The 21,077-nt window shown below is 46.1% G+C and overlaps 1 protein-coding gene across 4 annotated transcripts in view; it reads right to left on the reverse strand.

The window, feature by feature from the left end:
• The window catches only part of PTPN5 (protein tyrosine phosphatase non-receptor type 5), a 164,158-nt gene that overhangs the window by 44,817 nt on the left and 98,264 nt on the right, over positions 1–21,077 (reverse strand). For all 4 annotated transcript variants that reach the window (XM_075928115.2, XM_075928116.2, XM_075928117.2 and 1 more), the window contains 4 exons: positions 14,314–14,495; positions 13,265–13,384; positions 8,555–8,638; positions 753–991 (listed from right to left, as the gene is read on the reverse strand). In XM_075928115.2, coding sequence (XP_075784230.1) covers positions 753–991; positions 8,555–8,638; positions 13,265–13,384; positions 14,314–14,495 — 625 coding nt within the window. The remainder of the gene's footprint in view (positions 1–752; positions 992–8,554; positions 8,639–13,264; positions 13,385–14,313; positions 14,496–21,077) is intronic.

A 21,077-nucleotide genomic window follows, 5' to 3' on the forward strand; every position in this document is an offset into this window, starting at 1 on the left:
ATGCTATCCAAACAGTGCTTCTTACTGCCTGCATTTTTGTGTGGCGGAAGTACAGTGATATGGGTGAAAGAAGAATCAATATGCAATGAATATCAGTCTGATATACACTGCTCCTTCCTTCCACTGCAAAGCTGCTCTTTCCCAGAAGTGAAACCTGTGCTGCAGAAACAAGCTGCCCCCGCTGGGGCAAGGAATAAATATTAAATTTATCCATGGTGATTCTATTATCTTACAATCCAAAAGAGGTTACTGGGGAATGACCCACTTATAGCACCATTACTACTAGCAGCCAGATGTGTGATAAATTATTTTTGGAAAAGACTAGCCTGCCAACATTAGTGGCATCAAGAAATAAAGCATGGGTGAGCCTGTCAGTAGAAAAGATATCAGAGAGCCTTACAACAGCATCCGAGACATTTTATAATATATAGTTACCATTTTTGGAATGTAAACAAAATAAACATGCAGATAAAAATAAGAGCCTGTCCAAATACAAATGGGTTTTAAGGGCAACAAACAGAGTATGTTCATGTATGTTAATCCTGATAAAACAAAAAGTGACTATGTATCTCAGCATTGTGTCTGTCCTCGAAACAAAGCACAAATTAAAATAACCTTTCAGTCTCAAACTGATGTTTTAAAACAGAACACATTAATGTAATGCAATGCAGCTACCAATTTGGTCTATTCAGAGCTTCTACACTCTGCATATATTATGCCAAACTTCTTGCTTTCCGTCAGAACTGTCCTACCTTTCTTGCAATCCCACAGATTTAACTGTTAGAGTCGCTGGATCTGTCTCTGCTTTGATGTCCATCACGCAGTCAAAGACTGGTGTCTCTGGCACTGGATCCAAATCTAGAAAGTCATCCTCATTTTTATCCTCTGTCCATTCTGAGTACGTGAATGAAGGCTGGCGGCTCACAGACTGACGCCTATCCTCTTGAAGGGGGAAAGGGGAATTCTGATGGGTTTTCACAAGATACCAAATCTGGAAGAAACAAACCGTTTAAAAATGATCTGTAGTGCCAGATGGTCTGTACACTCTAAAGACAGACACACCTTTTGAGCAAAAATCTCATTCATTCTATCCAGTAAAATGGAACTGCGCTAGAGAGAGTGGGAGAGAGTTCCATACAGGAGGAGCTTTCCTTTACAGAACACAAGAACATACCCTTTCCTAGTCTAATCCTGCTTCCAGGCACAGAGGGCTCCCTATAGCCTGTCAGGAGTCACTCTGGAACACAGTGGAAGCATTCGGTGCTTGTGACTATTACATATATGACCAATGTGAAATCATTTGTTCTTTTGTTTAATTGATCAACTTTCACCCAGTGTTCACAAAACCAAATCCACTCTATTAATCTGCAGAGTATGACCAGCCCATCTGGGATTTAAAGCAAGTAAATAAATACCCGTTTCTCAAACCTCAAATCTCCGATGATTTAGCACTGTATCCTAAACTCACACTTGCTTTTCATGAAAACCTTGTCTATCAAATTTTTTGATGGCCCCTAAATGCTTCAGAAAAACCTGCACCAATTTTCAGTTCAGTGATAAAACCTCTTTTGCAAACTAATAATCTAAAGATGACAAACTGTATAATAAATTCTGTTAAATTATCTGAAATAAGTGTCCACAGTATAATGAAGGATAGAGAATCACACACATTTAAGAACTATTGTATCACAGGTTTTAAGGCCAGACGGTACCATTATGTTCACCTAATCTGACCTCAGGCACAGCACAGGCCAAAGAATTTCACCCATAATTCTTGCATTAAGCCCATTCTTCTGTGTGATATTGACTAATGCACAGGCACTAATTATTGCTAATATGTTTTCATTGCTCCTAAATTAAGCCTACTACTTAGTTCCCCCAAGTTTACTAACTTTCAGTGGGAGTTAGGCCCTCTGAAAACCCCAGTCACACTGGATTACACAAATGTAGTGGCAGATTATATTGTTTGGGAACATTAGGTTGGATTTATTTCCAATTAGCAACAGGTCCTAGTGGCAAAGTCTGAGATCAGAGCTGAACTTGGCTGAAGTCCTGAGGTGTTTGGACCTGCGGTCTTGGAGTAAGGCTCTCTCCACTATACTAGGCTAGGAACAATCTAACTCAAACTCATTGGAGCTAGGGCCTACAAAGCAGTGCTCTCCTCCTTTCATATGCTGAGTGCCCTCATCTCCTTTTGAGTTCAGTGGGAGTTTGAAAGCACTCAGCATCTCAGAGGATAAAGCCTTTCTTGGCTTTTTTATTTTAAAGGGACACTATCAAAAACAGGAGTCAGGCTCTGTCAAAAAGTCAAGTTTCTTTCCTTAAGTTATAAACAACAACCTAGAATATTAACTCGGAAAGGATGTTAAAAGCCAATTTTCTTGTCACTCGACATACTTGCCATTTATTTCTGGCATTTCTCTCAGCTTGAACAATTTTTGTGCACTTTTGTTTATAGGCAGCTTCAATATTCAGTTCCCATGCATTGCTTAGATTACAAATACTGAAAAGGGAATGGGCATCTGTTTAAACATCTCTACTTAGCTTGCAAGTATATAAAAAAATTGCAAACATTTCTGTTGGTCTTATGTTTTATAAAAATACTGGGCCAAATATAAATCGACAGTGTCCTTTTAAGTTTGGCTTGAAGCATGAAGGTTAGAGAGCTGAGCTCATCATTTTTTCCAAATGCCACAGTTCTAAGGACCTCTATGTGAGGAAAGGGACCCCGCCCAAATATCTTCTGGTTTTTAACACCAGAGGAGAGAGTTTAAAACTCTGGGTAGAATTGGCACCTTGCAGGTTTTGTTCTTCTCTGGTGAGTACATGGAGAGAAGCATGTGACGATAAGGCAGTGAAGATAAAACCTGGCAAATGGTGTGACGTGAGCAGGAAGCCATGTGGCCAAGAAGGGAAAGGCAAATTCTGTTTGACAACCTGGGTTTGATAGTGATCTGATGTATGAGAATGGTCCCAGCATGAAACCTCATTAGAGACAGACATGTTCTCGCTGTCGTTGAGTCCATCATCTCCTCTCTAAAATCATTCAAGGAGAATTCTGCCACCAAAAATCACAAGTTCTGCCCCCAATATTTTAAAATTCTGCCAAATTCTGGTTATTATATTTGTCAAAACAACACAATATAATGTTAGTTTCAATTATTTTTGTAATTTATTTCAAAATATCTGCCTCCAATTATGTCTATTAATACAGGTAACAGAAGAGATTCAGGATTTTTTTTGACAGATTCCTTATAAGGCATACTAATACAGAACTCTGAGAAATAAGTCCTTTAAAGTTCTTCAGTGCAGAATCATATTTCTTGCATCTCTCAGAGGCAATCAATGCAAAGGCTTGGGGGTAGTGAGGGGTAATGGAGGCGCTGAGGGAGAGGGGAAATACCAGCTAGGAAGGAGTCTGGGAGTGAACCTGTAGGCCAGTTGGGTGTGGGTGGGAGAAATATGGAAAAGATTTCTGAAGGGGAAGCAACTGTTAGAGAGTTGGGGAGCCTTTCCCAGGCAGTCTCTGACTGACCGCTACACCCTCCCAAGAAGTCAGACATATCTGCCCACTGCCCCCTTTTGTCCCAGGCAGGAATCATCTCCTACATGCAGCAAGGGATGATCAGAAGGTAGTGGATAAAATGACTGGGACAGAAAGGGCCCAGACAGAGAAGGAAATCTGCACCAAAGCAAAACAGGCTGCGGTAGAGACTCCCTTCTGGAGAAGAGGGTGCTTGAAGTTCCAGGGGACTGGATTAAAAGAGCTACAAGGGAGGTTAGTAGCTAATGAGCAGTCTCTGAAGGGAGCTGAGGAGGCCCTGCAAATAGCAGAGGGAACTCAGAATTCCAAAAGGACCAGGCACAGCCTGCTAAAGAGGAGGAGCAAAATGTGTGTTGCCTCTCATGGGGAACAAAGGGATAACCTGCAGGTATGGTTCAAGCAGGCACAGGAAAGGAGGCATCCCATCTTCGGGGTTGCAAGTTTGAGGAGAGGGGGGGTTATGGGACATCTGTCCCACACTGGCATGTAGAGGGTTAATAGAACACTATGGAGGCTGTATGGGAAACAGCCAATAGAAGAGAGGCTGTGCGGAGAAGTCAATCTGAGACACAGGCCACAGCAGGCTCAGTCACTGCCTGGAGCTCAAGGAGGGAGAATTGAGGTACATCTAGACTACAGGCTTTTGTTGACAGTCGACAAAGCTTCTGTCGACAAAGAACATCTAGACTACATCCAGTTCTGTCGACAAAGCAAGCCGCTTTGTCGACATGACAGTGTAGACGCAAAGGACAGTGTAGATGCAATAACGCCTTCTGTCGACAGAACTCTGTCAACAAAAGGTGTTATTCCTTGTAGAATGAGGTTTACCGCCGTCGACAAAACTGCTGAGTTCTGTTGACATTATGTCGACAGAACTCAGTGGCAGTGTAGACGCAGGTATAGTTTTGTCGACAAAACCTTGTAATCTAGACACATCCTTGGTTCCTAGCACATGGATGGAAGCTAGCACCATGGACAGAGCAGTTCCTGGCAGGGATGGGGAAAGCTCCTGGCTGGCTATTAGGACTGACATGCTGAGGTCCTGTAGTAAAGACGGTGCTGGGATTGTGGGGAAGTGGCCCAAGAAAATGTACTAAGAAGCCAGAGGGGACATAGCATGTCAGTACCAATCTATAGGGTGCCTAGGCCAGGATCTGGTGTAGTTGGCAGTCCCAAGCCCTCATTCTTCCCCCCATCACCAAGGAAGTGGCTGGACAGTCATACTAAACTCGAGGGGAGAACACAGCTGGTGACACAGCTGGAGAGCTGTGTCACGAAGAGCACACTGCTGTCCCTGGAGTGACGTAGGTTAGAAAACGGACATGGCAGCAAGAGAGGTACCACTGGGAGAGAGCACAGCAACCCACGGAGATAATTCCTGCAACGGCCAGCAGAGGCACCAGTGCGGTGACTGAGCTCCATTGCACAGCCTATTAAACATGGGGCTCTGAACTGCTTTCAACAACAGCACTTGTGTACCGCTCAGTGCCTATCACCTATAATACTATTGTGCATGGTCTAGCCTATTTGGGGAGCTAGGGCCACTACAGATATGCTCATGAGCAGCCTAAACTCTGTGGTCACAAACTTAACACCAATGGCTCTCAATTGTACCTTAAACCCAAGTTGGAGGTGATGTGAAGCCAGCCTCACTCAGGAAGGCAAATTTCCTCTCTGAGTCCCCTCCAGAGCACTCACTACTACAACTTTTTGGTTGCTCTCTCCTGCTTATGCATTCAGCTCTTCCTCTCTGCTCTCTCTGGGGTGTCTGTGCCAAGGCACTTGTCTGGAGCAGTTTGCATGCTACGGACACTGCACGAAGCATGGACGTGCACCCTGACTGCTAAGAGACAATGTGTGCATCTGTACTTCACCCCTGTGCAAAGGACCCAGCACGAGGCCATCCAGCATAAGGGGCGTCTCTGCAGAGCTGGATAGCCAGGTTGTGGGGAGTTTGTCAGTAGCTCAATAGGCTGGAAAGCCAAAGGAACACAGCACTCCCTTTGAAAACAAAGGTGCTTTCTTCTAGGTTGAAAAGACATGTGGGGGATAAGAATCGTGAAATGACTGGAGGAAATTAAATTACATTTAAAATTAATAGAATTTTAAATAAATGGTAAATTAGTCGGCTTTGAAAATCATAACCCTGGTTTTGTGCTGGAGACTGTGTGCCAGGCTCTTCCACAGAGGGTGGGGGAAAACCAGGGCACGATCTAGCTTGAGCTCAGGAGGGGAGAGGGGCCCACCACATCAGTTACACAAGCCTCAATCCCCAAGCCAGAGCTGGTCCATGTCCACAGTTGGGAATTACTGTGCTCAGTAACAGCACGTCACAGCCAGTATTCCCAGGAAAGAGCATCATGACTTACACAAAGGAACGTTTTCTAGAGCCATGAACTCTGGTACTCTGGGCTTCAGGCAATCTCTAACATGCACATGAAGCACTGTGACGAGATGGTTGCCCTGCACTGGAGTGAAAAGGGTAAAAACAGCCCTGGCAGAGGGCTGTGGCTAGGAGCCAATTGGGAGAAGGCTTGTGGCAGCCAATCAGAGCCCAGCAAGGTTGTATAAAAAAAATGGCTGACCAGAAAGAGCTCTCTCTTGCTCCAGCTATGGAGGGAGAAGGACCTCGCTGCCCGCTAGAATGAGGTACCTTGAACAGAGCAGTGCTGGGGGAAGGCAGGGTGTGCCAGGGGAGCTCAGGCCTGAATAAATTCCAGGCTGAGGCCCAGTGAAAGGGGCCCAGGGAGATACTAGGGCTGCAGGGGAGCAGCCCGGGCAGGAGAAAGCAGCAGATGCATGCCCCGTTGCCAGTGATGAGTGGCCATTTCAGACTGCAGTTTACCCCTGAGGCAGGAGCTAGATGATGTCCATCAGTGGCTCAGAGATAAGGTAGGTATAGGTGGTTGGGTTTCCCTGGGGGGAAGGGGAGGACCCCAGAGTGCGGGGCACTGCTGCGGAGCAGTACTCTGTGGTCTGGATGAATGGTGGAGAATGGACATAAAAATATCAGCAGGTGAGACACCGGCAGGTGAAGGTGCTCTGAGGCTGGACTAGGCTAATTCCCAGAGTGACCAGCAGGAGGTGCCACGGTGCTTGAAGTCATGAACCTGTTACAAGCAGAAAAGACCTCAGATTTGAAGGTGAAATTTGTAAGACACCCCCATGCACTCAATTTATCTACTACCTCTCAGACAATGAAGAGTTGAGTAAAGCCTTGCTTCAAAAGAGTCTAGGTGCTGCGTTATAGATGTGCTGGTACAAAGGAGCCACAGAGCAGATACGAGGTGCCCTCTCCTCTGGGAATATCCCCAGAGCAGGGAACCTGTATGCCAGGCACACAGTCAGCTCTGCCAGATCTTCATGGCCACCATAGCAAATGGGGCACCTGGGCTGGAAATGGAAAGGCAAGAGGAGGCATGTCTGGGGCAGATCTGCATTCTGGCAATACGACACTCCTGCCTATAGGGGTCACTGAAGCAGGGGCATAAATTAGGGCAGCCCCTAAATAGGGGGAGCATAATCTCCCTCTCCTCTGTCAGTACTTTGACACTTGCACCAGTAGAGAAATGGATGAGGCACCCAGCTTTTAAGCATCACCACACATTACAATGACTGCAGTGTGCCAAATTCTGATCTCATTCACGCAGGTGTGAATCAGGAGTAACTCTGTAAGTTTAAATAGTCACTCCTGATTCACAGCAGTAAAAATGAGAGACAATTTTTTTGTGTGCATTGTAAACATTCACTAAAGAGTTAACTCGTGTGATATAAATGACTTGACTATAAAGGAGCTCCATGATGTCCTAACACCTCTATGAAGAGGTTAGATACATTTCCACGGGGAAACAGCACCTCTGTTATTCTGATTTATAATGCAGGTTGGCATATTTCACTATAAAACTGCCTTAAATTCATGCTATTCAGACTAAGAAAAGTCCAATTCTTGTACTTTAATATGTACAATTATACCTCTTGTCAGAAGTTTATTTGCTTACACAATACATCTTGTTAAAGAACAGCAGCATCTAAAAAGTAGAAAATTACACAGCTAGGCTAACCTCACTGCCCACACCAGTGATCAGAATCATGGAGGTATTAACACTAATTTACATGCTTTGTGAATGCTTTTAAAACGCCCATTCAGCCAGCTGCATTAAGCAGAAGCCTGTAGCAGTATATTGTCTCAGAGCAAACTTAACTATTGTGTACACTGCATTAAAATGCTTATTCACACACACCACATGCATGTCAACTGCTGTTATCTCCCGGGCAGTCAGAAGGTCTATTATGTAAAGGGCACTAGATCACAATTAGCATTTCCATATTTCTAAAATCTGTTTTCAAGAAGTTAATTCCCTTTCTCCAACGTGAAAATCTAGTGTGGCTTTGGCATCCTGAGGATATGTGACTAGAGACCCCAGAATCACTAAGACTTCCTCCTAAATTACCCAGGCAGCACATGCTTTTGTGCCAGCTGCACCATCAATGGAAAAGGGCAGGGTGCTCTCCCTCTGTTCTCACCTGGCTGAGAGTTAACAAAACATTAACAGTAGGGGCACGATCGATCTTACTAAGCAGGTAGGACCTTGGCCTACATACATAGAAGTATACAGTCCCAGATCTGTTCAGTGCTATGGGACAGCTCCTCTTGCCCCTAGAGTTAATGGGTGCTTTGCAATTGATTTTGGAGGCAGTAAGATTAGATCCTTCTTTTGCTGGACTCCACCCCTCCTGTTCAATGTAAGAATACATTATCCACCTGTGTGTGGAGGAATAAAGGGATCTGATGAATCACCATTCATCAAGGAAACCGAACAGAGGAAAGTGCACTCCACACTTCTGCTACATAAAGCGTGCAGTAATTATGTGGAAATAGCCCAAAGGTATTATTTTGAAATCAAACAACTCAAAGTAAATGAGACACCTGGTAAGAACACACTGCAAAAGGGTGTGAATACATTTAATGCTGTTCAGTAAGAACATTGGATTTCTAAAACGGTAGCTTACCAGAGTTCCTATGAGTAACAATCCTAGCGAAACTAAAGACAGCAGGAAATATAACATTGTGATGCTTCCGACTCCAGTCAGGTCCTGTGAAACAACAAAAATGACAGTTCAGAGCATGCAAGGGAACATGTGAGAAACTATACCTATTGTTCCTGGTGTTCACTTCACAAGGATTTTTATGCTGCTGTCTTTCTTTAGCAAAAACTCCATGATCCAAAAATCTTGGGGTTTTACATATTATGTAAAGTGCGATGATTATTTACAGCAAATCTACGCTAGTGCACAATGTGCTATCTGAAAGTCTTAAGCTGGCAGTAAGTAGTACATGGGTCTCACATGGGCCCTTTGCACCGGGGTGATTTTTGTTCGCTACAATAATAATAGGAATATAATCCTGAACTCTCACAAACTTCTACAGGAGTTTTGCAAGATTAGTTCCGGGATGCAGAAAGATCCAAGGTGAAATCCTGGCCCCGCTGAAGCAAGTGGCAGAACTCCAACTGACTTCTATAAGCCCAGGCGTTCACAGAATTGGCTCATTAAACCCAGCTGAAGAGATCCATGGTGAAGAGTCACTTTTCTGAATGTTAGCAGATTTTTTCCTCTTTACTGTTTTAAAGCTTTCTTTTGCAAGGGAATGGTGCTGCAATAAATAATAACCAATGATATGCATGAACATCTGTGCACATGCAGATTTGTCATATTTTTAAACTATTTAGGAAGTTTTAATAGATTTACACATTATTGCCATGTAAATACCAGAAGGAAAACAGTCATTACAACCGTTAGCTATTGTTTAGAGAGACATTTTATGGGACTATAATCATCAGCTTTGTCTATTTAACTGACTTATCATATTACACAGTGAGCATCTGTAGTGGAGCAGCAGCCTCACTCCAGGTCAAAAACAGGCCAGGCGGTGGGCTGCGCAATCCAAGCCAAGAAGAGTAAAGGGAGACCTCTGCCAATAAGGGCCAGGCTGGACTGTATAAAAGACAGCAGAGCTGAAGGGAGCTCGATCTCTCCGTAACCACCAAGGGATAAGGAGCTTGCGTCTTAGAAGGGGGAGGAGCTAATGGCACCTTGGAGAAAGCAGTTCTGAGCAGGATCAGGGGAGCCAGAAAGATGCATCAGACAAGGGGAAGGCAGAACAAGGTTGTTGCCAGAGAGTCCCTGGGCTGGGACCCAGAGTAGCGGGTGGCTCTGGGTCCCACCCCTCCTAACACCACACTTTGCAACCACAGAGCCTGGCCTTTACAGACAGCTTTGGGGCTGTAGGTGGCCATGGTAGAAGGCGTGAGACTGAAGACAGCTGATACCCTCTGGACAGAAGGAGAACCAAGTGGTGGGTACTGATGGGGGGTACTGTCCTGAAAAGGACACCACAATGCAGGGAGCAATATGGGTCCACAGTGAGATGGTGGAGACAGTGAAGCTGCATGACGACAGGTGAGATAGTGGCCAGAAGGCAGCACATGCCCATGGACTGAGCCAGTTCTCAGTCTGACCAGCAGGAGATGCTGCGGCGGTGAGTTGACCCTGCTACAGCATCATAACACTATTTAATTCATTTCTAGTGATTTTACTTAACTGAGTGAAATCTCTATATGCACATATTTACAAGACCAGGTCTGGGCTGTCAAATACTTATATTCAAAACTTTGATGGTGTGTGCGTGTATTTTTGCAGATGAATGTACAGTAAACTTCCGATAATCCGGCACCTTTAGGATCCAGGGGGTGCCAGATTATCAGATATGCCGGACTATCAGAAGGGGTGCTATGAGGGGTCTGGAGTGGGATGGGAGGGGATGCCACTCCAGACCCCTCATAGCCCCCCATTACGATAGTCCGGCTCTGCCCCAGGCGTCCCTGATTCAGCCGCTGCTGGTCAGGTTCAGCAGCAGCTGAATCCCAACGCCCCTCGGCGCTGCGGGACCAACCCGGCAGCACCCCAGCTGCTCTGCCCCAGGGATCCCCAAGTCAGCCGCTGCTGAAACAGATCAGCGGCTGATTCCAGGATGCCAGACTAATGGAGTTTTACTGTACTTTCAAACTCGTTCGTCTTCTCATGTTGCATTCTAAGAATCACTCTCCTCCATAGTGAACCTCCTTTATGTTAAAGTTATGGAAGTCAGGACATTACTGGAGTGAACAATTAATTTGTGATTGACAAATTACACTCCAAATAATACAAGTGCCTCCTACTGTAGGAGTTTTGATTATGCATTATGAATCTAACTGAGAAAGGCCAGATTTAAAAAACACACACACTTGTCTGTAATAAATGAAAGAGCAGGTAATATCCAAGTTCACAAACACTGTTCAGGGAATACGGAAAGCAGTCTCCAGTGTACTGTAAACATGTGATATAAGCACTCAGATCTCCTATATGCGTTGCACAGCCATTACTGGAAAACTGATGCACCACAGCTCCAAACATCCACATGATAAAGCATTTTTGCCTGATTTTCAAAGGTTTTGATCACTGTAGCCCCATGTAAGTAAGGAGGTGATTATACTACAATTGGCTGTGTGACTGTAGCACAAGCAGACATATCTGTGCTAGCTTTGGTACAGTTAGCACGGCTACATATAAGAGCGGAGATGCTTTGGCATGGACTTCAGCATGGGCTATACAAGCACGCTAGAGACCCCGGGTACTCTCATTGGCCTGTGCTTTAGCTAAGCTCGCTAAAGTTGGTACAAGTATACTGGCCCAATTTAGGGATGTTAAATTTAGATTAATTGGCTAATTGAATAGTTGATGCAATTTGCATTGATATGTGATTAGTTGATAGGGCGCCTCCGCCTTTGAAGTGTAGCAACAGCCCCCAGGCTAAAGTGCCGCAGAAAGCACGGGACCAGCAGGGGACTCAACTAGTGCTCCCCGCAGCGTTTCAAAGCGGCGGTGCCACATGGAGCCTGGGGTCAGCGAAGCAGTCTCCAGCCAACCCCAGGCTCCATTCAGCACTGCCTCTTTGAAACACTGCACGGAGCCCAGTGTCAGGCTGCATGCGGTGTTTCCAAGAGGCACCACTGCATGGAGCCTGGGGTCAGTGGGGGAGTCCCCAGCCGACCCTGGGCTCCATGCAGCACTGCCGCTTTGAAACGCCATGTGAAGTCTGGGCTAGCTGGGGATTCCCCAGGCTGCATACAGCGTTTCAAAGCAGCAGTGCTGCATGGAGCCTGGGGTCTGGCCCTAGGTTCCACGCGGACCTGCCGCTTTGAAGCAACCCCTCTTTTTTCTCCCCGCTTGCTGCCGCTTTCTGATAGAGGCAGCAGGAGGGGAAGGGGGGAGCGACTAGTCGACTAGAGTGATGACTATCCAATAAGCATTTTCTTGTTGGATAGTTGACTAGTCATTTACATCCCTAGCCCAATCACAACTCTGACTGCAGTGGAGATGCACCCTGTGGCTCTGACTACATTAGAGATGCTTGCCCCAAAGTAATTATACTGATAACTCACCAGATTAACTCACACAGGTGTTAGGGATATGAACAGGTATATGGTTACCCCATAAGCATCACCCTTAATGGAGCAGACCACCCCCCTGTCTCCTCTCTCTGGGCTGGGGCAGTCCCCCCTACTCATCCCCTTTGATTGGTTAACCAATTAAACACTATATTTAACCAGTTAACCCATTAAGCAGGATTTTACATCCCTAACTTCTATAAGCCCTGTATTAGAGTGGTGTCATACACTAGGGCTATGTCTACACTGGTGGGTTCTTGTGCCAGAAATATGCAAATGAGGCTAAGCGTGGAATATCGCTGAGCCTCATTTGAATATCTAATTAGCTGCCATTTTTGCGGAAGAAAAACCCTCTTGCTGATTATTTTCAGGAATAATGCACAAGAGGGTTTTTCTTGCGCAAGAAGGGGCAGTGTTGACAGCTCCTTCTGGCGCAAGAGCCTCTTCCGCAAAATGGCGGCTCATTAGATATGCAAATGAGGCTCAGCGACAGTCCACGCTTAGCCTCATTTGCATACTTCTGGCGCAAGAACCTGCCAGTGTAGACATAGCCTAGGAGTTTGCACTGGGGAAGATCCATAGACATAGTTATGCCAGTGCAAATCTTCTAATGTAGACAGAGCCTAAAACTCACTCAAAAGTTCAGGATAATTACTTTTAGTTATCATTAGGCTAATAATGTACAATACATTTCTAATGAAATTACACAGGTTATGCCCATCTTTTCCAGTGGTATTACCTGGGTGTAACCAAGGCCAGAATCTGGCCCACTGTGTTTCTAAATGAAGGCTGGAATTGAGCTGGTCAACTGTTCTGGAGAGTCTTGTGAGAGGCTCCATCAGCTTCTACAGAACCTAAGACTTTTTATTTGTCTTCCTAAATTGAATGCTAGCCCTTCACTGACAGGGAAATAAACAATATGGGCCTGACCCTTCACAGCCTTGCTTGTTATGTAGTCTTGACTCCTGAGTAAACAAGTGCAAAGGTCACTCCTTCAGATTTAATAGCAGGGCCAAAAAGATTTGGCCTGGGATTTTTAAAGACTTATTTGCTTTATGTTGGTTTCCTGGGAAAATTCTTCTGCATTCCAGAGTAGATACACAGTAAGGCAATCGTATGTTTTAATACATACCATATCTTTTATACATTTACTCCGAGAAGATACAAGAATTATTATTCAAGGATACTGACTTTGGACCTGCAACCTTAAATAGAGAGAAAGAAGCAAACTTACCTCTCCTGGATTTGAGATGAACTGTTCAAATGGTGTTAGCAAGTAGGACAGCAGGTCAAAGGCATTCTGAGCTGTCTGAATTGTCCCAAAACCACTGTACCATAACATCATGCAGAAAAGCTGTGCAATAATCAATCCGATAATACATAATAAGCATTCCTCATTAGACACACGTTTATTTTAATTTCAAAACTGCATAATTAACTAATTTAGTTCTCATTGATTTTATGTTGATCATCACTTTCACTTTAAGAAGTCAGGTATCTTCTGTGCTACCGCTTAACCAGAATAAAAAAAGACAGAGACCCCGATGCTCAGCCGCTATCTATCAGTACAGTAATGTTCAACAGAGTGATGCTGATTTACACCAGCAAAAATCTGATGTAGGGAATGTACAAAGAGAGAGAGCATTTGATTCTTGAACTCTTAATGGAAGGCTATTAGAATGCATAACATGCAAGGCATGCTACAACACAACTCTTATAAATATATAAGTTCTCGCTATGATAAGAGAGAGATGAACATACACATAGATATGATAATATGCAAAAAAATTCATTTCAAGCAGTTACGATTGCTAGTCACAACATGGCTGGCAATGACTCCCAAAAGCAAGAAAACGAAGAATGAAATCACCTAAATATGCAAACCCTTTACTCCTCCACTGAGAGGTACAAACCTTCCTATTACCATATCATATACAGTGCACCACATAATCTTAACTCTGCCTCCCTTGCTCCCCCACCACTTCGTACACACCCTTAACCAGACTATTCCTCCTCAACATTATGGATGTTTGGTGTAGCAGCTGGCTGTTGGGAGAGGGCAGTTTGGCAAAGGGATGTTTCCACAAGGGTGGTTAAAGGAGGTGAGCCACAGTAATGGTGGTAAAGAGGAGTGTAGCAATGACAGTGCAGCTATTCCAACTGATACCAACGGAGTATCTGACCCTGATAATACACGACTGAAAAAAAAAATCTCACAACGTCAACAATTGTAACAATGAGGATTCCATTTTGAGCAAGTTATAAAGTATGCTACTGACTTACCAGTATCTGCAAGAGGGCAAATAAATACACACTGCCTGCTGTTGTCAATCCATTCCGCCAGGCAGCCCAGCCGTGCTTTAGAGTTCTTGGTGAGGCTTTCTGGGATTGTTCCTTCCCACTTTGCTGTCCTTGCTGTCCATCAACTTCATCGACTGACTCCATCACTGCTGACTTGGCGAGACCTTCAAATGCAAATGACACGGGCAGGGAATGAAAAGCTGTGCAACTCGGCAGCCGTCGCGGAGGCTGTGAGGAATATTATTTTTGTGAAGATGTTGGTTACCTCTCCGTTCTGCATCAGTAAGTGCAGCTCGAGATTCAAGCGTCACACTCTATTAGTACAGCAGTATTCACCTACCTTCGTCAGAAAAAGTAAGTGTGGGCGGATAAATTATTTTTCTTTTATTTCTGTAGTAACAGAACCTGGGGCTTTGTTGTTAATAAATTCTCATTTACATTGCTGCGTCTTTCTTTTCTTCCTAAGGAGTTCTGGGTTTGGTTCCTCATTCTGGACACTCACTTGCTGTAAGATGCTGGTCAAATTGTTTAATCTCTCTCTGCCTGTTTCCTCTCTCACCCATTGCCAGGCCTATTTAAAATGCAAGGTCTCAGGACAGAGCCAGTCTCTTACTATATGTTTGTATAGTTCCTAGCACAAGACCTTGATCTTGGCATTGCAGCCTCTAGGCATTCACGTAGTAAAAGTAATAGAGTGGTCTGAGTGTGCTCTGACAGCTGATTACTACTGGTACAAGGCCACTGGCTTCAAAGGAACTACACAATTTACACCAGCTGGCTTTCTAGTCACAGATTAGTAGCATTTTAATCCCATTTCATATAGGGGTAAATGAATTCACAGGCTGTGAAAGAGCAAGAAATCAGGGCCAATAACTTCAGTGAAATTACTGCTGATTTAAACTGGTGTATATCAGAAGAGAAGCAGGCCGAGAGATTGCCCTGTGACCAAGACCACAGCTATGGCAACAAACCCTAAACCAAATACACCAGCACAGGATAATGGCCACAGAAGAATTACTGTGGTTTTCTGAGGTAAGATTTTTTTCAGGCTGAATCATCATTTGTCATCTATTTTTCTAAAGGTCCAAAAATTGTACGCAAGATTCTCAGATGGTATACATTTGCCACAACTCTATTAAAGTAAACAGAATAGTGGATTTATATCAGTTGAGGGTCTTAAACACAGTAGATAAGACTTTACAGAAGCATGTCGTCTCCCTTTTCTAAACAGCACCAAATTTAGAAATAAGCTATTTTGAAATTAGCTCGAAATAAGCTACGCAATTTGCGTAGCACAAATGGCATTGCTTATTTTGAGGTAAGGGTGCAGTGTAGATGCACCCTAGAAGTTCCAGGTTCACACCCTGCTGATAACTAATGTAGGCAGTCAATGGGGTACCACAGAATGGATTTTTTTTTTCATTTTTCCATTTTCTATATAAAAGGCTAAGAGATTACATACAAAATGTATGTTATTATAATACTAGGATTTCAAAGTCAAATGTTAGAAAATTTCAGAATTAAGGTTAGCCTTGTCTATGCAAAGACGTGACTCCACTCTAATTAAAATCAATTTTGGAAAAGTGTATCAAATACAATAAATCAATATGACAGGGGTGGGCAACCCCTGGCACAGGTGCCACAAATGGGCACATGAGCGGATTTTCCTTGGCACATGAGGCGGGAGCTCAGCCCCTCCTTTCCTCTCCCCGGCAGCTGAGAGCCTGTTCTTTAACGTGTGCAGCGACACACAAAAAAATTATAAGCCCGCCCACCTCCCTGGCAGCACTCACTTTCCTCCTGCTCCTGGAAGGTGAGTGTCATGGCTGCTCCTGCTGATGAGGACAGTCCAGGGCTGCGTTTGGGTGAGGGGGTTGAAGACCAGAGTGTGTGTGGGGTGGTGTTGAAGCCGCAGGCGGCCTGGGAATTGGAGGGTGTGTGTGTTGCAGCCATGGGCAGATTGGGGACTGGAGAGGGAGTGTTGCAGCTTTGGGCAGGTTGAGGACCGGGGGGGAGGGGACATTGAAGCGGCAGGTAGGCGAGTTGCTGCCGCTGGGGGTTGGAGCCGGCAGGTGAGTTGCTGCCCTTGGGGGTTGAAGCCAGAAGCTATCCTGAAAAAACTCTATTTGCACATGCACAGTACTGACTGTCTTGCATGCTGCTTAAAGTATCAAACTATAAGCCCAAAATCAGAAAACTCAGCAAGGCCAAGAACCACACTAAATGGTAAGATCTGCATCTTAATTCATTTATTAATGAAGCTGCTGTAAGTAGGACTATTATGGACTTTAAAAAGTATCACCGGCACTCAGACTCATACATAGAGGTGAAAAGGTCAAAACTCAGCACTTCACCTCTGAAAGGTTGGTGACCCCTGCTATATGAGCTAATGTTAAGTGTCTAGGCAAGGTTTTGTGTTGATTCAATTATATCGATTGTAAAGCACAGCTTTAATTAACCAAATGCCAATCTGTGTGTTGACCAGGTGATGATAGTTTTTAATTACATGTTCTCATTCCATTTGTTCTAGAAGACCCCTGCCTCATTTAGTGAGCAGAAAGATCAGGAAATGAGACAGAGAGCTGCAAGAGGAGAAAGGATGTTGGTATTAAGGCTCTGGACTGGGACTTGGGAAGTCTGGGTTTTATTCCTGGCTCTGCCACAGACTACCCATGGACAAGACCAGTGTTCCCTGTAAGCTGGGCATTTGTGAGGCCTCTCAGGAGAGATTCAAATGCCACCCAACTGATTAGCAGAGGGCCCGCAGCTAGGGTTTGAGTTTCTATCAGTGGTGCACGTTCACACATGCCTTGGTGCATACAGGGGGCCCAACAGACTTGCTGGGAACCTGGGCAAAGCTTGTGTCAGGGAGCCAGTGCTGTGCTTCCGAAGGAGAGAGGTTTTGGGTGGAATGGGCGGGTCTAGCAACAACCAGCCCTCCGGAGCACACCGCACAGTGCTCCAGGAACAATCTAAAAGGACGTGGAGCTCCAGATGCTGCTGCAGTAGCAGCAGTGGTGGCCGGAAGCCCCGGACCCTTTTGAATCGCTGAGCCCCAGAGCAACTGTCCCCTTTGTCCCCCATTAGCAGGCCTGGGTGCACATGAAAAAAAAAACCTATTCCACCCATGGATGGAAAAAATCCACACACAGATGGAAGAGTAGAGGGAACACTGGACAAGACTGTTGTAATTCCTGCATACAAAAATGGTGATTAAGACTGCATAGTCAACCTAACAGTAGCATTACCTAGCTACTTTGCCTAACGTTGCAACCCGATTGTTCTTTTGACATAGCAGTTGTATGCAGTGTTAGTAAGATATTCCATCAAAACATATTTTCGTTTGGCTGGTTTTGGTGGCAGCTCTGCATTGCTGGTTCACACAGATTGTGGGTCAGACACCATACGACTATGACAGTGACCAAAGTTCTCTGGCGGAAAATTCAGTTTTTAATCACAGCTTAATGCCACTACAAGCAGTCCTATTATTGAAAGGCAACCTAAAATATCAAAATAGACAGAGCATCATCTAGTGCCACAACATAACCTCCTGTCCCAGCTGTTTGCAAAGAAAGGATTGCTTGTCTGGATGGGTATGTCTACACTACAGCGCTAATTCAAACTTAGTTCGAATTAGTTAATTCAAACTAAGCTAATTCAAACTAACGCATCCAGACTAAAAATCTAGTTCGAATTAGCATTTTGCCAATTCGAACTAGCATGTCCACACAGAGTGGACCCTGAACCGGGGTTAAGGATGGCCGGAAGCAGTGCCGGCAGGGCATCAGATGAGGACTTAGAGCGTGGAGCTGCTGTCTCAGGCTAGCCAAGGGCTGTGCTTAAAGGGACCCGACCCCCACCCCGGACTGACAGTTCTCAGGAGTGCCCCGCTTGCAAAGCAGTCCTGGCTTGGATTGCCCGGAGTACCCACACTGGGCACATCACAGCACTCGGCCATCAGACCGGCTGCACTTGCCGCAGGCTGCCATCTGGGGAGAGGGGGCAATTGGGGGGCTGCAGGAGAGGTTCCACCCCCAGAAGCCCACAGAACCAGCCCAGTCCTCCCCATTGGGGGCTCGTACCCCATTCCTCCTTCACCTCCTTCCACTTACCCTTCCCTAGCCCCCCTTCCTGATGTACAAAATAAAGGACAATTGTGTTCAAAATAGAATCTCTCTTTATTGAACAAAACTGGGGAAGACTGGGAAAAGGAGGTGGGAGAGGGGAAGAGAGGAGGGCAACTACAATGATGAGGGGTTTGGAACAGGTCCCATATGACGAGAGGCTAAAGAGACTGGGACTTTTCAGCTTAGAAAAGAGAAGATGGAGGGGGATATGATAGAGGTCTATAAAAGCATGAGTGGGGTGGAGAGGATGCATACAGAAAAGTTCTTCATTAGTTCCCATAAAGAAGGACTAGGGGACACCAAAGGAAAGGAATGGGTAGCAGGCTTCAAACTAGTAACAGAAAGTTGTTCTTCACAAAGCAAATAGTCAACCTGTGGAACTCCTTGCTGCAGGAGGCTGTGAAGGCTAGAACTAGAACAGAGTTTAAAGAGAACTGAGATCAAGTCATGGAGGTTGGATCCATGGAGTGGTATTAGCCAGGGGGTAGAAGTGGTGTCCCTGCCCGAAGTTTGTGGAAGGCTGGAGATGGATGGCACGAGAAAAATGGCTTGGTCACTGTCTTTGGTCCATCCCCTCCAGGGTCCCTAGGGTTGGCCGCTGTCAGCAGACAGGCTACTGGGCTAGATGGACCTTTGGTCTGACCCAGTACGGCCATTCTAAGCTCAGGGCTCAGGGTCGGGGGTCTCGGTGGACCACCTTGATTTTCTTGCAAACCTGCTCCTGGGTGGCCAGGCTGGCAGCTCTCCTGCCCTAGACAGCCGCTTTCCTGTGCCTAGTGTGGAGGTCGTGGACGAGGACCACGATGTCTGCACTGGACCAGGCGGGTGCCCGCCTCTTGTGGTCCTGGGCAAGCTCCCGGGAGCCGCCAGCCTGGTCCCGGGAAGAGGCGGAGGGCTGGGGGGCATCGGGTGGCTGGCTCGAGCTGTGCCAGGTGCAGGGTCTGCTGGCTGGGTGCTGGCAGGCTTGCACCTGGCACGGGCACCGTAGCCAGCCCGTGCCCCTTTAAGGGGTCCAGGGCCAGGAGGGGGGCAATAGAGTTTCCCTGGTGTTGGCCAGAGTGGCCACCAGGGAAAGCTGGGGAGGGCTAGCCTCCCACTAGTTCGAATTAAGGGGCTACACACCCCTTAATTCGAACTAGTAAGTTCGAACTAGGCTTAGTCCTTGTAAAATGAGGTTTACCTAGTTCGAACTAAGCGCTCCGTTAGTTCGAATTAAGTTCAAACTAGCGGAGCGCTAGTGTAGCGCCTATCAAAGTTAATTCGATCTAACGTCTGTTAGTTCGAATTAACTTTGTAGTGTAGACATACCCGATCAGACCGAGGGTTGATCTAGTCCATTATCCTGCTTCAAAAAGTGGCTTCTAGCATGAGATGTTTTCAGAGAAAGTAGCAAGAAACTGCTTAACACATTCTCTGCTAATAGGAAATGTTTTTTCTTCACCTCATCTATCAGTGGTCAGTTTATGCCCCAAAGCCATGAACCCAGAGAATGTCACTGTTTTTGTAGCACTCTCTCTGAGTGTGTATGTAGACAGATAGATGAGATGATAGGAGAAAGAGGAAATATATATATAGTCAGGAAGTACTGGAATCCTAGCTGCATGCTAAAGGGCAGCACTAGTAATGAGTGAGAGAGATAATGATGCCTTGGAGCAACAAACACATGTGCCCTGATTCAGAAGATAAATGTTTCAGATGAACCGTGTTGAGCTTGTATTACTGTATGTACAAATCAGCAGGGAACTCCCAGGGTCTGACATTCATCTTTCACATTCATGGTTGCTGTGGAAGAAATACCGCCAGAGTCACACATGCTACAGTTCCCATTTCAGCAGGAACCCTGTGTCCTCTTCAGCGGATGGATGCTAATACTCAAGAGATTACTACAGCCGCATTTATAATCAGATATTACTATTTATTTTGGAACTAGCAGATGTGCCCTTCATTGCTCCATAAGCCATTGTTTTTGAGGGGGTTAGGAGGTGTGCAGGGGCTCAGGGCAGAGGGGGAGGCAGGGGACTCAGGAGAGCCCTAGGCTGGTCAGGGCTCTGCTGCCCTGCCGGCGGCTCAGCTCCTGGGCAGGGGGAGGCCATCCCAGGGGGAGGAGAGGATATGGTGGCAGCGGCTGCAGTGGCTGGCTGCAGCTGCTCTCTGGGGGGCCAAGGCTGCTCTGCACTGTCGGTGGCTCCTATTGGGGAGGAGCCATGGCTGTGGGGGCTGTGCTGTGCTGCCAGCAGCTCTTCTGGGGTGTGTGTGTGCAGCAGTGGGGGCTGCGCTGCCCTGCCAGCAGCTGCTTTGGGGGGATGGCGGTAGCTGCACTGGCCGGCACTGGCTGGTGGCTGCTCCCCAGGACAGCCAGGGCTCTGCTGTCCTGCTGGAGGTGCTCACCAGCAGAAGGGCGGGAGAAGGCGGGGCTGGGTAGTGGGGCTACCCTTCCAGCTCCAGAGCTGGAGCCAAGGCCCAGAGGATGGAAGGGTTTGGCCTGAGGCTTTGGGGGATGGGAGCCACTTACCTGGGCTGGTGGCCTGCAACATAGAATCACAGAATACTAGGACTGGAAGGGACCTCGAGAGGTCATCGAGTCCAGTCCCCTGCCCTCATGGCAGGACCCAGTACTGT

The sequence above is a fragment of the Pelodiscus sinensis genome, chromosome 5 (genome assembly GCF_052426305.1).
Source record: "Pelodiscus sinensis isolate ZL-2025 chromosome 5, ASM5242630v1, whole genome shotgun sequence".
Taxonomy (NCBI): domain Eukaryota; kingdom Metazoa; phylum Chordata; order Testudines; family Trionychidae; genus Pelodiscus; species Pelodiscus sinensis.